The sequence below is a fragment of the Thalassophryne amazonica genome, chromosome 23 (genome assembly GCF_902500255.1).
Source record: "Thalassophryne amazonica chromosome 23, fThaAma1.1, whole genome shotgun sequence".
Taxonomy (NCBI): Eukaryota; Metazoa; Chordata; class Actinopteri; order Batrachoidiformes; family Batrachoididae; genus Thalassophryne; species Thalassophryne amazonica.
This window is the reverse complement of record NC_047125.1, coordinates 24437422-24461584: the sequence shown is the minus strand read 5'-3', so window position 1 is coordinate 24461584 and position 24163 is coordinate 24437422. Positions and strand designations below refer to the sequence as shown.

At 41.1% G+C, this 24163-nt stretch overlaps 2 protein-coding genes across 5 annotated transcripts in view; both read right to left on the bottom strand.

The window, feature by feature from the left end:
- Positions 1 to 16741, bottom strand: part of dock11 (dedicator of cytokinesis 11) — a 91811-nt gene extending 75070 nt beyond the window's left edge. For all 4 annotated transcript variants that reach the window (XM_034165116.1, XM_034165118.1, XM_034165117.1 and 1 more), the window contains exons 1-7: positions 16530 to 16741; positions 7419 to 7535; positions 6842 to 6931; positions 5496 to 5578; positions 4311 to 4377; positions 2331 to 2426; positions 1482 to 1616 (exon numbers count right to left, since the gene is read on the bottom strand). In XM_034165116.1, coding sequence (XP_034021007.1) covers positions 1482 to 1616; positions 2331 to 2426; positions 4311 to 4377; positions 5496 to 5578; positions 6842 to 6931; positions 7419 to 7535; positions 16530 to 16634 — 693 coding nt within the window. In that variant the 5' untranslated portion in view covers positions 16635 to 16741. The remainder of the gene's footprint in view (positions 1 to 1481; positions 1617 to 2330; positions 2427 to 4310; positions 4378 to 5495; positions 5579 to 6841; positions 6932 to 7418; positions 7536 to 16529) is intronic.
- Positions 16742 to 18116: 1375 nt separating this feature from the next.
- haus4 (HAUS augmin-like complex, subunit 4) lies at positions 18117 to 23337 on the bottom strand. Its single transcript, XM_034164951.1, has 9 exons — positions 23159 to 23337; positions 22530 to 22669; positions 22068 to 22199; positions 20111 to 20251; positions 19752 to 19848; positions 19509 to 19654; positions 19065 to 19195; positions 18871 to 18939; positions 18117 to 18685 (listed from the first exon to the last, which is right to left on the bottom strand). Exons 1-9 carry the CDS (start codon positions 23187 to 23189, stop codon positions 18499 to 18501), a joined length of 1074 nt encoding a protein of 357 aa, XP_034020842.1. The 5' UTR covers positions 23190 to 23337; the 3' UTR covers positions 18117 to 18498.
- Between the last annotated feature and the right edge of the window lie 826 nt (positions 23338 to 24163).

Below are 24163 nucleotides of genomic sequence, written 5' to 3'. Positions count from 1 at the left end.
AAAAAAAAGTCATAGCAACGGATGCGAGTGCTGTGGTTAGTGTCTCTCGTTGTCAATAACTGAGGTTTATTTGCTCTACATCGCCCCCTGCTGGCTACGATAACTGCAGCATCATCAAGCACCAGCGGAATAAGTAGTCTCTCTCCCAAGTGCATTTATTCAGATAAGGTTTTCCGCATGCTCCACCCTCATCAACGGTGCAAAATTGCCCAGTGTGGCAGACATTCAACACGCAATGGACATAATTCACCATACCGAGTGTGTTTCCTGTTTGGTATGTGGTAACACGTCCAGATGTGCAAAGCACATACCGAAGTGTCGCCACTGGTGGTTAGAGTGTGTCCTCTGGTCTGCAGGTGTTAACACACCGAGGTGTGCACATTGATGTTTCTTGCCTCTGCCTCTGCATGAGCGATTGTGTATGCCAGCTGTGCATATGACAAGCCGTCTCTGCCCCTGTGGTGCTTTTCCTGTCAGAACTCCTGTGAGGTCAATGGGCGAGGCCGAATCGTTATAGAAGGGAAACTGTTCCTCCTTCATTCAGTTATCACAATTTCCACACCAGTTAAATTTAAGACCCTGGACATGCATCCAAACAAGAAGATCCTTGGAATAAATACTTGGAGCCATACTGTTTTTGCTGCAGAAACCCCAGACTAAACAGGAGAAGGTAAAACAAATTTATTTAGCGGCAGCCTTGAAGACGCCCAAAGTACAGGACGGCCTATAACCAGACACTCACATGTCATTATTGGGGATTATCCAAAAATTATATGGTGAACATTGTTAAAGATTTGAGAAAATTCCATTCTGTAGTTGGAATGTCAAACGTTTCTGTCCCAAGATTTGCTTGCCTCCAAACTCTTGATCAAAAATATACCAGGTCATGTCATGATGTTGAGGCAAATTCAGAAAATTTGATCTAAAATTTCCTAATAGGAAAGTAGCAATCCATGCAGTGGAAACACATTCTCATCCGCGTCTAAACAAGGTCAATGTGGCTCTCAGGTTATTTGGATGTTAAAGGGAATCATGTTTGTGGATTACCTTCAAAAGAATGGACAGAGAGTACTATGGCAGCAAGGTTATACAGAGCAAACGCACAGGAAATACAATGAAGGGATCTGGTTTCATCAGGACAATGCCCCAGCTCACGAGCCGGCGGCTGCTTTACATGACTGTGCTTTACAATTCTGACCAGGAATTTAGCACAGATTAGCATTTTTCTATGTTTTCTGACAATTAACTGACAAAAATATATTTCGTTCAGTAATGAAAATAGGCATTAAGCACAGCATGACAATAAATGTTTCTGTCCTCTGGGGTAAAAAGATTACGTTTCTGCTTTTTACTCTTCTTGTATGTATTCATCAGATTAAAAGGCTTTGGACGACTGTCAGCCGTTGCAGACATGAAGGAGGTGCGGTGAGCGAGCAGCAGCACGCTCACTAAAGTGCTCCAACCAGACTTTTCCGTTTTACCTGAATGACGTCTATGCAGGAGTCCAGGTAGATGGACCCTTTGGTCTCCTTGCAGTTCTTCTCATCCTTATAGGAGTTTAGGATGTAGGAGCCATCAGGGAGCTGGGACAAGTAGAAGTACCTCCTTTTGAACACCTGCATTTCAACACAATAAATATGAAATACTCATGCAAAACAGTTAGAAACCTGTTTTCATCGCTGTAGATAGTCATATTTTTCTGCTCGTTTTGGTCTTCTACTCTTTTAGGCTCTTTTTTTTTTTTTTTTTTTAACCTTCCACAAAAAAAGATGAAGCTTCATCAACAGGTGTCGCCTCCACGCTGTTAACGTGATGACTCAAAAACAATGAATGTTATCATCATGTGGGTCTCCAAATTAAAAGTGCATATAATGAGGCCAAACTTATTAAAATTTGGTCAACTTTTGATGCACCAAATCAATCCAAAAAGCTCCCCAATGTCACTGAGCTTGCGGCAATTTTATTCCCTGCAACAATCCCAGACCGATCCAGCAGTTGGCACTGTTGAACAGATAACAACCAAGCCTACTGTATATTACAGAAGCAAAACAAAGTTGTTTTATGGATTGATCTGGAGCACCAACGTTAACCCAAATCTAACCAGTTTGTCCTGGTTAGATGCCGTTTTCATATGAGAAGTTGCAAGATTATAGCATTTATCGTTTCTGATTTACTGTGTTTAACAGGAGGGGATGGGCACATTTCTTACATAGTATAATACAGGATACAAAAATAGGTAAAATTGTGGAAAAACACTGCATTGCCACCGTGACTGTTGCTTTATTGGTTGCTGCTGTGCGAATGAGACAGGAGGTCTGGTGTTGACTCACCCTCATGGAGACAGACAGGCTGCTGTTAATGTTGGCTTTCTGTAACCAGCCCTGCTTCATGATGCCTCCCCTTTGGGAGCACAGTGACGATGAGTCCTGACAAACACACAAACACAGTCATGTGACACTGAAAAATCAGTGGAGACGGGCTTCATCCTGCAGGATAATGATGTGCATGCAGTCCTGCAACAGAAAACACGCATTTCCGCCGATATATTAAGCGCCCCTACGTGCAGTGTAATCCTGTCGAGTGTAACCGTGCGCTGTCTCATAAGGGAACCTGTTTAAGATCCCTTTGAGCACAGAAACATCATGAGACTCTTCATCAGCAACACAACATGTAAACACTCGTCACAAGTGACATGACACCATGCACTCGCTCTCTCACTCACTTGGAGGAATTCAGTACACAAAAACTTCCAATTAACATAAAGTACATAAGCGTGGACCACAATGCACCACTTTAATAACACAGGGGGGAGCTTGAGCTACATACGGCGCGCAGCCGAGCCTAATCACACTGAAGAGGCCAATTGTCCTCTACACATCACGCTTCATCCTGTAATCTAATTGGCTGGTTGTGGCTGACCACCACGTACACTCTCAGTACGTCACACTGCCAACAGAACCGTATTTTCAAGTGTGCAAGTCGCACCGGAGTAGAAGTCACACTTTTTTCTGTATTTTTTTTTTTAAGCAGACCCTTTCCCTGGGGACATGTTTAACAACAAACAGGAGCTCAGCATAGCACATGTGCACACCACAGCATGTGCCGTTACTTAACATAACGACTTTCAAATAAAAAAAAAACAAAAAACAAATGAGATTGACAAATAAAAATGTGATGGACAACATATTGGATGTTATTTGATGCAGGTGAGGGGAAAAAAAGGCTGCTGTCCACTTTGGAAATACTACAGTATAAACAAACGATTGATTCGCTGGGAGATAACGACAAGAGATGCAGCAATTTTTCTGCCTTAGCAAAGCAGACAATAATTTACTTAACTGAAAGATAGCGTGTTATTATTAACAACATTCAGCTTTGGCTCTGATCATTGCTTTCAAAAAAGCTAACTTTTCATGGTTCTACAGCTTAATTTGTTTCAGAAAAGCAGAATTTTTTTTTTATTTTGCTATCATGGCAGTGTGCAGATGCCGCTTTCAGTCAGCGGTGGCAGAATATTCAGTCGTCCTCTCATTGAAAAAAAAAGGACCATCCAGTTTATAGTCTGCCGCATACAGCCAACATGTGAACGCAGCATAAGACGACATAAGCACAGAGTGCACTGATCGCAGGCATGTTTGGACGAACAAAAGCAGCTCGTTTTTTCGGAAATGCACTAGTAGATTTAATATGATGTAGAGAATTTTTGTGTTCTCCAGCCCAAAACCCATAAACTACTTCGAAACATGTGCAGGAAGCAAAACCTTCGTTATCCAGTATAATTTATTGCAAGCATTCGCCTTTCTGAGCAGTAATGGAGCCATCTGCTCCCTGCTGCAACAGCAGCATTTATTTTCCTTCAATTAAACTCTCTCTCTCTTTCTTTCTCTCTCTGTCCAAGTTTATCCAGATCCGGGCCGAGGGCAGGCGAGGAGGATCAATGAAGGCTATTTATAGAACATATAGAGATTCTGTTTTCACTACGCCGCACACTCAGCCGCTCCAGAGTCACACTGTTCGGTGGGCATACACCAAGCACCACGAGGTGACGGTTTTCACACAGAAAAGCACTGATTGCTTAACTAGCAGTGTTCTAGCAGATGTTCTGGATCCGACTTGATTTTTTGCCCAACCTGGTTGTTCCGTTTGCTGATGAGGCACAATTACGTTTTATCTTTATGCTTCAAAAGATTAAAGGGATCATTTAAATTTACAAACACGGATTGGTGCATGCCGCTGGAAACCGTGCAGGCAGAAGCTGATCAAAAGGCCGTAAATTAAAGGACTGCAGCATCTAAGGCTGCAATACTCACCTCGTCTTTGGTGTCTTCATCGATCTCAAAGACCTGAGCTGGCAGCTTGTCCGTCTTCAGGCCTTTGCTTTGGTAAACACAGTAAAGGGGTTGGTTAAGAGAGATGGTTCGTACAATTACTCGCACAGCAAGCCGTGTTACCGCACATATTTGTAATATAATGCTCAGAAAGAACAAACAGTTGGTGCACAACAGCTAGCAGTCTCTGGATGCGTGGCTCTGAACTTGGCTCAGCTGCACACACCACCTGTCACTCAAAGTGACAACACCCCTCATTATTCATAACTTCATGGCTTCTCAAATTGATGAAAATAAACAAACAACATACAAATTCACAACCTGTACAATTGTCACGGACAGGGAACCTTGCTCTTGAGACCAAAATCTTTAGTTGGACCAGGCTGTAAACAGGTTTATTTCTCCTCTAAAGTTGGACATTTTAACATGGGGGTCTATGGGGAGTGACTCCCATTCAAGGAACTGCAAGTTTTCCCATTTCCATGTTGACTGCCTACATCAGAGTAATTTTCACTCCTGCCACCTGGTGTTTCAGAGAATATTCTAACAGAGAATGAATGGATGGAAGGATTCTGCACAACACACATTTTGAAAGAGGAAGAGGGACGTGGCCAACAGCAGTTTCTCTCCATTTAAAGCCACACACAAACAAACAGGTGGTTTACCTCACTCAATGCTGTACTTCTGGCTACAAATCTTAACACCGGTGTTTAAGTCAGCAGATGACCTATATAAATATAAAAAGGCGTATACCCGGGATAGATGCACTTTCCACAGGTTTCCAAAAGGTTACTAAGACATTTGGGGAAAAGGCACCCCACATGAATTTGTTTCAAATTCACTTTTTGGCTCAACAACAAGTTGTAGCACTAAAAATAAATAAATAAATAAATAACCACCTTTGGAAGTTTCAAAAAAATATGGCTTACAACATCTGGACTGCACCTGTTCGGTTTCAGAGTAACTGATTTGTTACTTGTCATCAACGGACTTATGTGACCACAATAAAACTGTCCTGCATAGACACGAGTGATGAGTGAGTGGTAAAAAAAAAAAAGACTAACATCCTTTTCTGCAAAGTCTGAGCTCTAACCTTTAAATTTTCCACACACTTCCAATTCCAAATTTTTCCTTTCCTACTTTTCCTTCATTTCAAATCTTCTTTACCTTGGCAGCATGCGGAAGTCGCCAGAGTAAGCCTCGTACTTGTAGTTGATGACGTGCCAGTCAGTGTTGTACATCTTGATGCACTGCCACACACACACACACACATCTGGATTAGGAGCAGAAACACTCAAATGACACACACAGGCTGTGCCAGGAAAAATGCGCTCACGTTTTTCTCACTTCCACATTTCTGGACCGTTTCAAAAGAGAAACCATTTGCCCTCATTAATTTATCAAATATAAGCCCGAAAAGCTCATCTTTACTCCTGCGATTTTACTTTTGGCATTTGCAGTCCTCATCGTGAACCTTTTCATTTTTCACGTTGTCTTAATTGAGTGCAAAAAAAACAAGCTCTGGACTCGGGTTTGACTGGTTCTTTAGTCTGTTTATGCTGAGTCAGCATGGATTCATGTCAACAAACTCCATTTCTCTACACATTAAAAAAAAGTCACCACAGCTGCCTGAGGAACACATTCAGAGAAATACTCGGCCTTAACTCTAGGATGTGCTGCTGCTGAAAATTTCAGGTTAAAGTGGTTCTTGGTCTTATTCTAAGATGTGGGCATTCGTTTACTGAAAGGATCCAACCTATTTATAATTAATGCAGTATTTCAATTATTGATACGATATTTCTCCGTGTTGTAGTTGCAGCAACGCTCCTCTGTCCATGGAGTTCTCCTCACTCTGTGGAGAATTCCAGGGATGGAATACTTGTCGCATGTTGGGGACAACACAATGCACACTGCAACATTCTGCAATTTTGGACCATATAAAAGAAATCTGTGCAATCGTTAGATTTTGCACCTGACAGAGAACATATTTGCTGTTTGATTTTTCTGTAATTCGCAAGCGACTTTGCACAAATGCTCTTCTGTGCATTGTACAAGCAACTGCAGCACACCCATAGCATGCCTTAAGCACGCCCTCTGTACTTCTGAAAAAACATTAGGGACAGATTATTGCAACAGAAAAAAAAGAGCTTTTCAAACAACTTGAAATTTCCGCCACAGTTAAAACAAGACCACGGCACAATGAAGAAATATCCCGGTTCATCATGGACACCCTCTCGGCCAATTTTAGATTTTCTAAGGTACGAACGAGGTTTCAAAACTGTGACCTTCCAGGATGCACATCCGTGAACATGAGTGGATCTGACGTACAAACACATTAAAAAGATTTTACGTTAACTATTAAACATTAGCATCAATCCTCCCCCCAACTCAAATTTTTCCTGTGCATCATTTCAGAAAGAAAATCGTCGTACTGCCTCAAATGATGATTATGTATGACAACACAAAGTGGAGCCAAGGTGTGCACGTGAGGTGAGGCTGGTGGGTTAGAGTACCTCTTTGGCAAACAGACTCCTGGCCTCCCGCTCGGCATTCTGGGGGACCGAGGGAACAACCGTCCTCCTCTGCCTGGAGAGCTGACACTCCTGTATTTATGCACACATATAAACAAACAACAAACATGTATGAAGTGTTGACAACAATTCAAAATATAGTAGCACCGCAGGAAACGGCAAAGAGAGACGTGGTAGAGACGACAGACTTTTCTTTTTTTTTTTTTATTTGGAGCCAAGTCTCTCAGAATGGGGAAAAACTAGTCACGGTGCCATATATGCTTTTAAACAAAACCACATGTTTGCAGCAGTGCCAATAAAGTGTAATGCGGTGAGGCACGTGACGGAACACTCATATTACTGGAGACAAACTGTGATTAATGATTAAAAATCTCCTTTAGAAAGTTTTTTTTTTTTTTTTTAATGGGTCTTAATTCCACTTCAACTGACGGTTTTATAAAAACAAGCTTCTCGATGTTTTGAACCTTTAACTCTTGCTAATGGATCTCCAAATCTGTCAGTGAGCAGATCCACCGACTCGCAACGCTTCACGGTGAAGAAGCGGTGCACGAAGACTCACCGAGACATCGTCCACGGGGCAGAGCAGCAGATCTCTGTGGGGGTCACTGTGGATCTGGGCCTTTCTCTGAAACACCACCATCTCATAGTCCAACGGCTCGATGATCTTTGGCTGCTCCTGCGGATGGAGTCATTATCAACAGTGCTGTTTTTTTTTTAATTCTTGTTCATAATTTTGACTTTGAGCGCAACCTGCACCTGATAGTTGACCCAACAAAACACCACCACAAACTAGAGCCCGACCGATATATCAGCCGGCCAATATTATCGGCTGATATAAGCCCTTTACAAAGTACTCACTATCGGCCGATAGAATGCCGATAATTTCTTATAAACAGAACAGTTACTGAAATAATGTTTGAGTCGGCAATGTAAAATGTCCTTGCACCATTTGTCCAGTAGATGGAGCTCTGACTCCATTCAACTGAGAGCTGGTTACACCCCTGCATAAATGTGTTCATCACCGGCCCCCGTAGTTCACCGTCACACTGCACTGATTGGCTGACAAAAGCATACAAGTTTATAAGGATGTTGCTTGTAATAACTTTGCGATTACATTCACTTCACATTTCTCCCGTTTCAGTTCAACTCAGTTTGATTAGCTCAGTTTATGTAGTAATGTGTCAAATGTGCTTTATTGCGTTGGTCATGCTTTTTATTAAGCCCATGTTGTGTAGACCTTATTTCTAGCATGAAAAACTTTTGTTTACTGCTAAGAGGTTGAAACATTCAGCTGATCGGCTGATTTAATCGGCAAATCAGCCGATTTATCGATTATCTGCATTTTTTCATCCAAATATCATTATCGACATCGGCCTCAAAAAAATCCACGTATAACTTCCCGTTAGTGTTTCTTCATAACCACACATTTATTTTCACTTTGTCCTCTCAAACATTACTGCTGACTTGGTCCAAATCAGATCAAAACTGAGTTATTTTGCATACAAGCTCTGCAAACAAATGCTCCCTCGTGTGCTTTCAACAAGTGAAATGCATTTTCCTTAGTGGACACCACTTCTCCTTTTTAAAATGCATGTATAAGAAAAGGTGATTATCACACGTCAACCTCAGCTGAAGATCGTCAAGTTTCTGTTTTGGGTTTCATACCGAAGATGATCATTTGTACAATCAGCAGTTACTTGAACAACAGTCCAACCGTCCTCAACGGTTTATTACAACTAGGTCAAGATGCGATCACAAGCACAAACCACAGGGAAAAGAATCTGAATTAATTCTGAGAAAGCGCCACTTTAAGCTCCAGTAAGCGGTCCGGTGTGAAGCAAACTAAAGCAGACTGTGTGGGTTCGAGGGGATTCTGTGCCACCTTACTGGACCGGTGCCACCAGGCTGAGCGCGGCCTCATCTGTCCGTGTTTTCCAACTCATAATTTGGCCTGTGATACGAAACGCCTCAAAGTGTGAGTTGTGCAGACGTTTAGCAGATCTGCTGCTCTGTGGAGAGCCGTGAACTGAGCTGCAGCCAAAGCGCCGCACGTCTGTGGAAGGCATTACATTGGGCTGCTCCGCTCGCTTCACCCACAGCAGCAACTCCGCTTCCTGTCATGTGCACCAAGACGAACTGCAGCAGCTCTGAATCAGAAGCTCTACTGCAGCAGAGGCAACATTACAGAGTTCTGCTTTTGCAAGAGGCTCACAGGACTCAAACGGAAACGCGACGCACCGCCTCCTCGCTTGCGTCATTTTTTTCCCCTGTCGTAACCTTCCAAACCTTCTCCTCAGCTGTAAGGCGCTCTGGGTTCAAACACGACTAGGTGGGAGGAAATGTACACAAGCGTACGGCAACAACTCCAGCGCGCCGCCGCAAACCTCGCTCGGCGATCGCCAATCACTTGCATAAACAGCAAATTGCCTGTAGCATCACCAGTCACACAGTTTCACATTGGAATTGAACTGTGGAGGATTTTAATAAAAACACAACATACGAGGGGTAGGCTGAAAAGTTCTAAGGCTCACTAGTATCATAGTGAGCCTTAGAACTTTTCAGCCTACCCTCGTATCTAGGCTCCAGTCTCCCATGTGCCTTCTGGCAAACTGTTGCTGAAATTTTATGTCTTCTTTTCAAGAAAAGTCTTTTTCTCTTCCACTCCACCATGAAACTGTGTAACTGGTAATGAAACAGAAAAGTTTCAGAAGCCTTTAATGCAATAAGAGTTGTCATAGGTGGCTTGGTGGCTTCCCTCACCAGTCTCCTCCTTGCATGTTTACTCAGTTTTGAATAACTGCCTACTTCAGACAGATTTGCCATTTGGTACCATACGGTTTGTATTTCTTAATGACTGGTGTTAAAAAAAAAAAAAAATTCAGCATGCGATCAGCACCAGTTCAAGACAAACAAAAAACAGAAACTGTATATTTTAATGTTCTGGAATGTAAACTTTTATTTAAACTCATGGCAACCAGTTAATAACATCACGTTTAATTATTTTACAACAAATTCTAAATATGAATGGCTGAAAGCATTTAACTTACAGCAAGTAATTAAAGTAAGATGTGGCCTTTATATTTCCAACCAGGAGTTAAATATTGTTAACAACAGCTAAGGCTCGGCCACACAGCACTAACGAAGGGCAACGAAGCCCAAAACAATTTCGTTGGCATTGTTTAAACTTCACTCAGCTTTGTTCCTGTAGGTGGCGCTTCATCAGGATTTTTAAACTGTCGAAAAATTTGAACAAATGCCGCTGAAAAACCTCAACTCATCCGTATTTCGTTTTGCTGTCGTTCTTGACGGTTTCTTATTGTTTGCTTAGTTTTTTAACGTTAGCGTTTCGTTTGACTTTGTTTACACTTCGTTCAACCTCACGAGTCCGACGTATTGAACGAACGCAACGACATGTAAACGAATCAGTGACTAAAGTCTCGACCGGCTAAACGTTTTCATGCAGTAACAATAACGTTAAGAACGTTTTATAAACTATGTACGGACGTTTCAAATGTTTGTGGCTGGCCTGCGTGTGGGCGTGGCCTTTGGACAGCTCCCCATGACCAGCGTGTGATTGTGAACATTTCGTTTAAAGCGTCGAGGTTAACATTAGCTTCGGTTTTGTTTCGTTCCTTTTGCACTCTTGATTCACAGGCTATTTGGTGATGGGAAAAGTGAAATCTCATTCGTCCACCTTTTCTCTGCGATTTGTGACTTTGTGGCTTTTTTTTCCTTCATTCAGGAATCATTGTATGCTGCGTCACCGGGGCTTTAGCTAGCTCCAGTTAGGATAAGCAATGTGCCTAGCCTAGCTTGTCAACAGCGACATTTCAGACAGACTATAGAGTAACATACAGCTGATTTTTATAAATCCCCCCCAAAACACATACTGTTATTTCATCAAACCTTATACAGACAGGAATTGAGAAACAAATCCAATTTTTTTAATCCATCAGAATGGAATGTGTCAGACGTTATCAATGCCAACATTTTTTTCTGACAGTTCTGCTTTGCAAGCTCAGGTGTCGTGTCGAAATTTCAAATGCAATGTCTCGACGACAAACTCTGCACTTAGCAACTAACAAAAAAAGTGCATCAAGGCTGAGAATGTCTAAATGAGTGTTCATTTTTCCACACACAGAATGTCCAAAGAAAACTGGCTATGAAAATGTTGTTTTACTGTAAATTAATCAAGGATTGGCAGCAACTGTCACACTTTTTTTTGCTGTCTTTTTTTAAATAAAAAGAAATAGAATATTTAATTTTTTTTAATTGCTGCTGTTCAATATCTGGAAACCTTTAAAAATATTCTGATTACACAAAATTGTTCCATTTGGTTTGACTTATTCACATATCCCATACTTAAGGGGGTGCCAGTAATTCTGACCAGGATTGCAAATTTCAGGAAAAATGTGAATGTATTTTCCCGTTTACAGATTGGCATCCCGTTCCAAAGTTTTCTTCCTATTCTATTTACAGCAAGACATAAGATACCATTGTTGTCAGTCGTATCCCAAGTAACACGTGAGCGATAACGGTAAAACAAGGTGGCATGTGTAGGTTATGAATGCCACAATCTACCGACTCACAACATTAAGATTTCCATGACGACTGTGTGTTCGTATTACTGTGTTTGTTGCTACTGAGTACTTCTTCACATTTTGACCCCACAGCGCTTTCTGTTAAGTAATCAGAAACAAATGCACTCGTGATGAGAATTCCAAGAAATGAAATCCAAAGTCTCAGAGTAAATGGAATCCTCAGTGAACTCTAATTAAATCAAGAAGCAAACTTCTGTTGGAATTTTTTTTCCCCCCTCGGCACAAACATTTAAAAAAATACTCTACTGTGTCAATATGATATCCAATAAAAGTTCTCCTTCCCGCCACGCATTTGGGTTGAATTAACTCTCACACAGGGAAAATAAGATGTGAATTATTTTATAGTCACATCGATTCAAAGCGTGTCATACTGAATAATATAAAGAAGAGCTGGGCACTAGGTGGGTTTGCAACTCCAGTGTGTGTGCAGTGGACAATCTAAGGACAGAGACATTCCAAAAATGTCCTGCATAAAAGAGACTAATGACACGGACACTCACACAGAGAAAGCATGGTGGCAGCATGCCTGAGGGAATCCCCATGTGAGTAAGAACTCGCTCAACCTCCATAAAACAGTGTTTGTTCCGTTACCAAGTCAACTTTTCACTTCCCTCAAAAACAACGACCAAAAACATGCTTCTTCAAAATACTCAACACAGCCCATAAACACAAGCACACACAAAATAAATTAAAAAAAGAGGAAAAAAGTAATACCAGTGCTTTATATCTTTGTTACTGAGGAATGTCAATCATTTCAGCGATTGAGTGATTCCATAATATGTGGCATTTGATGAATTTCAACCAAAACTTTACTTTTGATTAACGCTTCCGTTCTGTTTAATCAATAATGACTCCAAACTGTTTACGACCTTGAGTTTCAATTTCAATTTCAATTTATTTTCCTTTATATAGCGCCAAATCACAACAGAGTTGCCTCAAGGCGCTTCACACAGTTAAGGTCTAACCTTACCAACCCCCACAGCAACAGTGGTAAGGAAAAACTCCCTCTGAGGAAGAAATCTCAAGCAGACCAGACTCAAAGGGGTGACCCCCTGCTTGGGCCATGCTACAAACATAAATTACATAAATAATTCACAGAACAATTCACGGATGAATATACAAGAATTGCTGTTGGTGCACAGGACAGGAGGGTCGCCAACACAAACACAACTCCCATCTCTGGATGGAGCTGCACCTTAAACAGAGAAAAAACAGAAACAGGCATCAGAAAGACAAAAAATACTGTATAATTTGCCAGCATTAATCAACAAGAAAAACAGAAGAAATACTAAGGTGATCATCGGCCACTAGCCCTAAACTTCACTAAAAGACCCAGAATTTAGGTGACGTTGAGGCCGCGGCCCGCTCCAATTACTAATAACATGAATTAAAAGAGTAAAAAGCGTAAAATAAAACTGCACCAGTATGCTAGCCATATGAAAGGGAAAATAAATGTGTCTTAAGTCTGGACTTGAAAGTCTCCACAGAATCTGATTGTTTTATTGACGCAGGGAGATCATTCCACAGAACAGGGGCACGATAAGAGAAAGCTCTGTGACCCGCAGACTTCTTATTCACCCTAGGGACACAAAGTAGTCCTGCACCCTGAGAACGTAAAACCCGGGCCGTTATGTAAGGTTTAATTAGGTCAGCTAGGTAGGGAGGTGCCAGTCCATGAATAATTTTATAGGTTAGTGGCAGAACCTTAAAATCTGATCTCACTGGGACAGGAAGCCAGTGAAGAGACGCCAAAATGGGTGTAATGTGGTCAAGCTTTCTGCTTCGTGTCAAAAGTCTGGCTGCAGCATTCTGAACCAATTGGAGAGCCCTAATGCTAGACTGCGGTAAACCAGAAAATAGAACATTGCAGTAGTCCAATCTAGAAGAGATGAACGCATGGATCAGGGTCTCAGCATTAGCCACAGACAGGATGGGACGAATCTTCGCTATATTTCGCAGGTGGAAGAAGGCAGTCCTAGTAATATTTCTAATTATGGACAACTTCCAAAAACAATTTCCCAAAGGACAGCTTCGCTGTCCCAAAGGACTGTTGGGACTGTTGTCCCAAAGGACTCACCGTTGTCCTTTGGGACAACGAGCATGGTGGCAGCATGCCTGAGGGAAGCATCTCCGTTGAAGTTGTCCGAGTCTGACCTCTCAAGTTCACCTGAGGTCAACCATTGGTGCATATTTTTTTAGCCAATTCCTCAGAATTGCTCACTCTAAATACCCCCCCAACACACACACACCACCCACATACAGACAGGGGAAGCCAGTTTGATCCTGGGATGCTGGTTTGCATGTGGCATTTGAGGAGGACAGTAACCAAGCTGTACAATCTGCACTGCTCACAGTAAGTGTATATATATTTACTCATCAACAAACTGCAACATTTTGCGAAACCTGCATCACCGCAGGCACACTGGACTTATTCTTCCAACTGAATATATTAATATCTTGCTTACAATGGACACAGTAAATAATCCTCTATTTTTCCATTCTCCTGTTATGCCATGTTTAAGTATTTACCCTGCCACTCTCTCACTTAGCCCTACTATTGCACAATTACTATTGCCACTCCTGTCATGACATTACAAATCGCCCCATGTGGGACTAATAACAGAATAACGTTTGTGGCCACGGTGAGGTTTGACCACCACATCACTCATACTTGAGACCAAGGCTCTACCAGGTCAGCCAAAGGGGAATTCCCCCACTAGCCGAACTAGTAGGAACATCTTTTCAATCTGGACGTCACCTTGTTACACAATTCCCCACCTTTTTTGACCACATCCTGAGGTCACAGGTGCATTTAAGCAAATTCTTTGACAACCCTGTCAACTGTCACATCTTGTCAGCAATGCCAGTTTGTGGTCGGATGATGGATCTTTGTAGCCACGGCCAAGGTGGGGTTCAAATACCAGATCACCCGCACTCAAGACCAAAGCGCTACCAGGTCAGTCAAATAGTGCAGCAGATAACAGAATATTTACAGAGGAATCCTTCAAATGGTGATACAAGCACCAAATTTGGCAAAAGTACACCTTAGATATTACTCTTTTGAAAAAAAAAACAACGGGCCACTTGAATTTTCAATAAGCAGCCACGTAGGGGTCAACTGAAGAATTACATAGGGGTCAAAATATAAAAACGCTCCAGTCATATTGAAAATTATACCACATTATTTGTCTGATTGTAAAGATTCCAAAGAGGTATAGTTTGGACTATCTATGACTGAATTCTATAGAGTTATGGGGTAAAAACAACAAGAATGGTGACAAAGTCCAGTTTCAGTTTGTACAGGGGTCAAACGTTAGAGTTGCTACAAATTTGTTCAAAGGTGATGCAAATTATTGGTTGAGGTAATAAGGTTTTGAAAAGGAATAGTTTGCACCATGTATCATGTTTAGTTATCACATTACGGGGTAACATATGTCACATGTCATAGAATTCAATGGACGTCAACATTATTTGAACTTTAGAGACCAAGCATTCAACACAGTCAAAACTATTCCATTTATTAATCCAAGTAGCTCAATCAACAATTTGCACCATTTTTTTACTAAAATTGGAGCAACTTTAACTTTTGACCCCTTTACAAACTGAAATTGACCTTTGTCACCATTCTTAAGGTTTTTACCCCATAACATTCAGTCATAGATAGTCCAAACTATAACTTTTTGGAATCTTTATGATCAGACAAATAATGTGGTATAGTTTTCAATATGATTGGAGCATTTTTATATTTTAACCCCTGTGCAATTCTTCAACTGACCCCTACGTGGCCGCCTATTGAAAATTCAAGTGGCCCGTCTTTTTTGTTTTTTTTTTTCCAAAAGAGCAATGTCTAAGGAGAATTTGTGCTGGATTTGGTGTTTGTATCACCATGTGAAGTATTGTGTCAGTTATTTGTTGCACTAAAAGGGTGAATTACTCCATAGCCATCAAGCAAAGATGATGCAAATATAAGACACGTAAAAATATCCAATTAATTATGATAAATAAGTGTTAAACATTAAAGACTAGGCAAACCTCATTAGTCTAACTGTAAGCACAGTTCTTGAAAATTACCTACTCCAGACAGATTTACCACACAGTACTGCACTGTTTCCATTTGTTAAAGATTCATGGAAATAAAATCCAGGACTGCTCATGACAATGTTCATTTATCCATCATGCCCTGTCTGTACCAGCAGTCAGTGTCAAACTGCACAGAGACACACCACTAAAGGTTTCAAGACTGGACTTTTGACATCAAGTGGATTACACACACACACACACACACACACACACAGAGAGAGAGAGAGCTGCATCAGCACAATCCTAAATACCAGTCATCACTGCGACTAATCCCCTCATTACTGCAGGCTGCTGAAAATCGGTATTGGCATCCAAAAAGAACAATAAAAAAAAAACCTCCACACACTTAAATGAATCCATTATGGATGCACGTGTGAAACACTTCACTTTGCACAATTTGGTTATTTATAGTCTGGGAGGGAAAAAGAAGCAGAGAGCTGCTCCATGCTGCACGCTGCAGCAGGCACTGCTCCTCATCCTCCAGCACACAAAAGGAGCCGCAGAAAAGGAAGAGAGAGAGAGAGAGAGAGAAAAAAAAAGAGCATGTGCTCATGTGGACAAAGTCAAACTGCTCCGTCTGCAACGGTGGAATTTGGGGAAGAAAAAAGCCAAACACACATTCAACTGCTTTTATGCATTAGCCACAATGCGGATTGCAGAAAAAACACGAGAGAAACAAAAAGAGGTGGGCAAAAAAAAAAAAAAAAACAGAAATATAAGTGGTGGAAAGTCAGTGAGATTTTTCAGAAATAATATATATAAAAAGCTTCATTTTTTTCGTTCTGGAGAGTGAAGATTCGCGCGAGTTAAGAAAGAGGTGGTACGGCAAATTTTGGGACCTATCAAATTGGGTGACCTCAATTTTCTCTCGCGCGCGCGCTTCACAAATTATTTTTTATAGGTGTTACCATAAAAAAAAAAAAAAAATCACATATCATATATGTATACCAAATGTGTTAGTAAGGTTAAAGTATTTCAGTCTTTCTCACCACCAGGTCCACTGAGCTCCTCACCGCCTCCGACACGCTCTGTCTGACTTCCGCAGCCGTCCCAGGTTTGCTTAATCTCTTGGTGAATTTTCGCACCTCGGACATCGTATCCCCGTAGTTAAAATCCACTCGGTTTGCCCCGGTGTTGGTGTCAGCATACCGTGGGAGCAGCAGACGGCCAGATGTGAGGTCGCGCTGAAGAGGAGGAGGCGGACGAAAAGGAGGCAGCAGCGGTTCACAGCGCGGGGCGGGGCTGCTGGTGTAGTGACGATGAGAGCCGAGGAGCCGCGCGAGCAAAGAGCGTTTATCGCGGCGAGACGCATCACTCCCACCGCGCTTCTTTGCTGGATCCTGGAAGACCCAACGAAGACCGTCTGTGAGAGAACCTTATGCTTGACGTGGTCACTCAAGATTTTTTATTTATTTACACTTAAAAATGTAAGAAAGCAAAATATTGCATGCCAAAAAATAAGTTGTAGTAATATTATATATATATATAAATAAATAAACAGCAGGAGCACTGCCAGTGATTTTGAGGCCCGCGAAATGAAATTTTACTGGACACCCCCCCCCATTATTTGGGGAGTATTACAATTGTATTAGGGGCCTCTCTGGGCCCCTACAATCCTTCTCCTTGTTCTCCCTTTTTCTGCACCCCTGCAAACATAATCCAAATAAAAAGCACAAGGAGAAAAATGTTTTTTTTACTTCCACATTTTCAACCCATTCCTTTGTGTGTGACTTTTGAGGATTACTCAAAAACTGCCATATCTATTTTAGTTAAACTTCCATTTTTTTCTGCTGAACACTACATTGCTGCTGCCACCACCAATTATGTTCACACTTACACAAACCTGGCATAGCACCTGTCTTTATTGCTTTATTTTATGAGCAAAGAAGAAAGCAAATTACAAATATACAATTCTTTAAAATGACATTTAAAAAAAGAATCGCCTTACAATTCAGGATTACATATTCACAGGTTAGATTAGACCATAACAGTATGTGTCATATCTCCATAACTTTAACAAGATCACAAGAACCAGCATAAACACTCTGAAATAACAGAATTAAGCAATGATTTATCACTACAGCTCTTCCAAAATCCTTTGCACTTGTCATTTTAAAGCATTATGCAAGACCTTTTGTCATATTTTACTATTAATTATTCCAGTGGGGAGGTGATGGTCTAGTGGTTAAGCGTAACGCGTGAGAACAGAGGATCCTCGGTTCAAACCTCAGCATGAACACACACTCCCTAAGGGTCCTTGCGCAAAGTCCTTAATCCCCAAGTTGGTGCCGGTGTGTAATGAGCGCCTTACATGGCAACACCCTGACATTGGTGTTTGGGTGAACGTGAGGCATAATTGTAAAATGCTTTGAGCGTCTGTATAAATGCAGTCCATTTTCAAGTAATATTATCAAGGCTGTTTTATTTATTTTTAATCTACATACATATACGCGCACACACACACACACAATTTTACAGGTCAAGGCACAGAAACCACTTGGAGAGACTCTTTACTGATTTAAAAAAAAAAGCACACAGTGGGTCACAAACTACTCACTCATGCTGTTGTTGGCTGTATATTTGAGAACACTGGAATTTTAAATTTGTTTATACAGAAAAAAGTTCTTGAAAGAGTTTTTCTTTTAGCCCATCTGCTTATGCTGTAACATAATTCATAATTTGACCAATAGAACATCATCTCTTTTTGTCTTGTTCATAAGAACATGACGTTATATTGCCACCTTTTGGAAGAAGGTGAATGCACAGGTAATTATTAACTTTTATTTTTCAACACTTGTACAAGAAAAATACTTCCTTTTTTGTACAACGCTGACATTAAATGCACAGAATCCCCAGCATGGATGATAAATCCACACAGTTTCCTTGACATCCACCCAAAGTTAAAAAGTGACCGAGCAATAACAAAGCCACCGTTCCTTCTGCCAGCATATTTGAGCTTCACTTGGTAGCGTGCTGGGTGAATTCCTTCAGCGCCCAGTTTTTCATTTCGATCTCGCGCCGTAGCTGGCAGTACTCCTCAGCCAGGGCCTCGAACTCTTTACCCAAGATCTCAAAGGAAGCCAGTTTGGACTTGATGGAATGCTTCTCCAACTGACAGGCCTTCAGCTCTGAATCCAGCTTTCCCCTGGAAATCATTTGGGACAAAAGGCTTTTTTTTTAAAGAGAAGAAACAGCCACAATGTCTGTTCAGAGCTTTGATCCTGAAGTTCAGAGTGAAAAAGCCAGAAAACCTAACCTTTATTTTATGACTAACCCGCCTTTGAGCAAGGCACTCAGCGCTGCCTCATCAACAAATGGACAAAGACTTGCCTTATTTTCCTGTGAGCAGATATTGAGTCGACCGTGTACATGTCCAGCTGAATTTCCAACATCTCAGTCCTTTTGGAGAAGAGGAGAAAAAAAAGATTTGGGGGAAAAAGGGGAAAAAAAAGGAACTAATATGTGGTCATTTTCAAAAATTCATAGAATGATTTAATGCAGGAAAACAATCAAATATCACCTACTTGATCTTTTGCAAAACTAATTCGCATTTGCCTTCAAAGTAGTCCAACTTCTTCTTGTCCAAATCTGTCTGGATCCTCAGTCTGTGGTCCAAGATGAGAGACTGCAGAAGGTGAATGCATTTCATGAGCTCCTGGAATATTTACAAGAAACAATGCAAATATCATTTCCTGCACAGTCAGCAAAAGAGCACATACAGCGCAACTGTGCACAGAGACAAAGAGACAAAGAAATTTCCAGCAAGTGAACGCGATCATATGCCAAAGCTTGAAAATGGCATATTTTTATACATTTGACATGAATTTGTTTGAGGCTTTTATTTTGAAAATCATTTCCAACACATCAACAGCTTTCCTGCAAGATGCAAATGCCACAGAAGACTCATCAGCAAGGAGAGTTAATTAAATGAATAAACTGCGCACATGTTAATTATTAAGTGTACTTACAGTGAGGTAGAGTTGGGTCTGTCTTTGCAGGAGGAAGGTGTTTTCCCGGCAGCTCTCCTTCAGAGTCTCTGCACGTTTCTTCTCACCATCCAGCTGGGCCGACAGATGAGACACCTTGATGCTCTTCAGACCTTCGCTCTCGTTCTCTAAGACAGGTAAGAGGATAATGCGCCGGTTGCGTCTATACAGAATAATCAGATTACCACAACGTGCTGAAAAACAACAAACGTTTAGCTTCTGTACCCCAATTGGGCTGATAGTAGGCTAGAAGGCTCCAGCACTTCTTCTTCACGTGTTCCTCCAGCTCACCAAAGAGATTTTGTTTCATTTTCTGCACATTCTGGTAAAAAAAAAAAAACAGCAGAATTTCATGAAAAACAGCAAAAACTCGTGGGCATGAAGTTTGTAAGCGCAACGGCAATCTGATATTTGACCTCAGCGACCTTCTCCCAAACAATTTATCTGTGGCTACCCTTGCAAATAACTTCCAATTTTGACCTTGACCCCAGACTGATGTTTACAATTATCAGCTCGGATTAGTAGTGGAACAAACAAACAAAAAGTCATCCATAAATGTTTCTGAAAATCATTCCATGACTCACCTTCTCCGACGGCATGAGCTCCATCAGCTGCTGGGGGTCCAGGCCAAAAACAGAGGGCTGGTCCTTGGTGGTCGTGCTGCTGGGATCAAGCTGTCTGACACACTGCGCCACCAGCAGACATCTTTCCAACGTATCGTAGAACTTGCACACAATCAAAGACAGGAATAAATTTAGAATATGAGGGAGGGAGAAGAGGAGAAAAAAAAACACTTTAGAGAGCACATACCTCCACTAAAGTACGAACAGTTATAACTCCACTTGGGAGGATTTGTCCGCCAGATCAAGGCAGTTAACTCAACGTGAATCAAAGTACATCTACAGGCACACAATCACTGGAAACATTTTCACACTATGTAGACCTGATCGCTAAGATTTGCTCCTGATGAACTTTTGATCCTTATGCTGACATTTAATGAGGGTTGACCTTTGGTTCAGTTTACTGCTCTTTGATCCTGACTGCTGTTCTTTGATCCTTAATGTTCCCCCATAATTCTGATCAATGATCTACAGTATAAAGCCAATTGACCTTTGATTCCAATCAATGAACACTGTTCCTGATTGATGACTTTTTTATATTTAATGTTGAGTTATGATTCTGATGGATGACCTTGTGATCCTGATAGATGAGTTTTGATCCTGACTCCTGACTTTTCATCCCACTCTTTGATTATTATAACTAACCCACAATTATGATCAATCTCCTTTGTATGTGCTGACTAAGCTTTAATCCTCACTGATGAATGCTGATCGTTGCTCACTGATACTTAAAGCTGACACATGGTTCTGACTGATGACACCTGATCGTTAATTGTTGACTATGGATCTTGATTAGTGATCTTTGAGTCTGATCTGTAAAATTTGACCTTGATGACTGACCTTTGATCCTGACCAGTGAGCAGTGATCCCCATTACTGGCCTTTCATCCTGGTCTTTGATATTTAAAGGAAAAGAAAACCCTAAGGATAATTTACGATTGGGTTGGTAGACTATGTTATTGAGAGCTCATATGAAAAGTTGTAGGCATGTGTGATCATTTATGTTAAAGTTAAGAGCGTTTTTGTATGGCTGGCCATACTGCTGGTGGCATGACTGCCACCAGCAGGCGGTCATGCCAGCTAGTATAACAGCAATGTGTGATGTCACATGGGCACAGAGGTTCACAACTCCGCCAGTGTCACCCTTCAGTATAGAAGGGACAAAGCATATAAGCGGCAATCAACATCCCGGATTCCTGGATCGGTATTGGTTCCGATACCGACGTAATTCATGGATTGGACTTTCCCAATCCAACCTGCGGGATTTTCCGATACTGGAGAGAACGTCTCTGAACCTCTCTAGTGCTGCCCGATCTCTGCTCTGTTTACTGCTTAAAGACAGGGGGATTTCTGCGCTGAAGGCGAGCTGTTTCTTGTTTGAATCCACAGGTAATGGCAAATTTTCACCCAGAGAGAGGGGGGAGAGAGACAGAGACAGCAAGAGAGGGGGTAGAGAGAGAGAGAGAGGACTAATACACCATCACCAGTTCACCACCTGTAGCTTTTCTGTGCTCATGCTACGTCACAGCAGTGCCCCAAGTGATCCAAGGGTTTTTTTCTGATTGGTTAAAATTGTGTGAATGGTGGCATTTATGAAATCGTTGAATTCTGTTTAAATACCGACTTTCGAGGTGGATATTTCATTTGTAAGATCTTCTCATTTTCATTATCGTATCGTTAGTTTATAGCACAGTCTATCTTCCCAGCTGTATTTTATCAGTGAGTTTTCATTTCCTTTAATGCTGACCCATAATTACAATCAATGACCTATTATTGTGAGCATTGACATTTGAACGCGATTACTGATTTTTGATCTGAATCTTCTTTAATGCTAAAGCTCTTTGATACTTAATGCTGACCAATGACTCTATTGGTCAGCACTCTTTCTTTGTTGATGTTCTTTGATTGAGTGTCACAGTTACCGTGCTCTGCTCAGATGGTACAGTGCTCTGCTGCTTCCTGACACAGTGATCCTGGATCATCTCCTGTAGGATTCGATAGAGGCTCTCTGAACGCAGCCAATGATGCCTCTGGCTCTGCAGCTTCTGCTCAGCCTAGGAAAAAGTAGCGTTCTTTTGTATTTATTTCTGAAAATGTTCTAAATTATACAAGTGTCCTATCAATTCGAGATAAAACCTGAATTGATATTTGAAGTAAATATTGTGTAGATTACAGCACTGTAATCAAACTATTTAAACTGGTTTTGGGACTGTATTAAACTAGTGGGTTGAGGTAGAGTGCAGGCTGGAGTAATGGCCAAGTAGGGTGTGTAAATTAAAGTATTATATGTGTAAATCAGCACTGTGGTGCGTTACGCTGACTACAGTAAGGAATCCAAGTACTTCCTCCAGCACTGGAAGCTTTGGCACACTGAATACAAATACCTTCTCCAGCTCGGCTCGCAGCGGAACTGTGAGTCCGGTGGGGTCCACGTGTTGCGCCAAGGTAGCCAGAAGTTTACAGAACTGTGGGTTCTGAATCAGATCTTCCTCTGTCATGTCACACAGCGGGAAGGAGGTGAGAACTGGGTGACAGTGAAACAAAAATAAATATTAAATCAAACATAATTATCTCGAAAATAAAACCAAGTGCCAATCTAAGGGGTTGGTAAGGTTCGACCTTAACTTGTGTGAAGCACCTTGAGGCAACTTTGTTGTAATTTGGTGGCATATAAATGAAAACAAATTGAAATTGAACGATTTAAAGCAAAAACTACGAATTTATATCTTTTGTGGAGGATTTTGGCACACAACAGCTGCCTGACAGCGCCCTCTGGTTGTCATAATTAAAAAGACCTGCGTGTCAGCAGCTTTCTTTGATCACACAAAAAAGTGGATACACACTTATTTCCATAGTGGCCACGGGTACACATGACAAACACAAAAGTGAAGAAATTTACTATGTACAGGTAAACTGAACTCCCACATTCAGCCTTTTTAGAACCACTTAATAACTGGACAGATGAAATGAACGAAAAGCGTCATGTTTTTGTAGCTATTTGCGGTAAACTCACCCTGTTGATTTAAGTTGTCTCCAGCAGCCATTACTGCACAAAGTGCGTTCGCTATTACAGCCTCGTTTACACTTTATTCTATGACGCAGCTGTAAATCCGCACTTTTGAGAGTCAACTTTACAGAGACAAAAAAAAAAAAAATTAAGACTTTTCTTCTTGAATCAAACGGCGCGCAACTGATTCTTCTTTTTGGCCGTTGTCGTTTTTTTCGGGGAGCCCATACGCTTCAAGCAATAATACTGCCCTCTATCGCCACGGATGACTCAACCAATTACGTTTGTTAATTTTTTTTTTTTTTTTTAATAAAATACAATAAATATAAAATGTAAAATGTTATAAAAATGACTGAGCATCAGTAAAACAAAAAAGAACCGATTTTTGAATTAAATAAAACATGCGCAATCGTTTTCCGGCATTTATTTAAAAATCTAATTACAGTCTATTAAATGTTACCTTTTTGATGTATGATCCCAAGAAGGTACTGGGTTCAAGCCCACCCCATCAACCACATTCATTTTTTTAAAAAAATGTAATAAATACTTCAAACAAAATTAAATGAAAACCGTATTATACTATATCATTTTAAAATTTTCTGAATTACTACAATTTATGAAACCAAACAAAAGAAGGTCCATTCATCACTGAGCTGTCAACTGAACTAAAGTGAAAGTAAGTAAGTAAAATTTATTTACATAGCACCTTTCAAGATACAATCAGTGCTTCACAGTAAAAATTCAAATTAAAACAAAAAGATTTAAATACAGCAACAACACTCGGTGAAAATAATCCTGCACAAATGAGTCTTGAGCTTCTCCTTAAAGCTCCAACAGAGTGCACAGCCAATGGCAGTGCATAGCTTGGGAGCTACCACCCCAAATGCACAGGCTCCCTTGGTTCTCAACCTAGGCCTCGGCACAATCACTGACTGCCTTGAAGTTTTCACACACCACAATTCTGCAGATCCCAAGTGTTCCCTTCTCTGAAGAGGCTTCTATAGGTTTTAT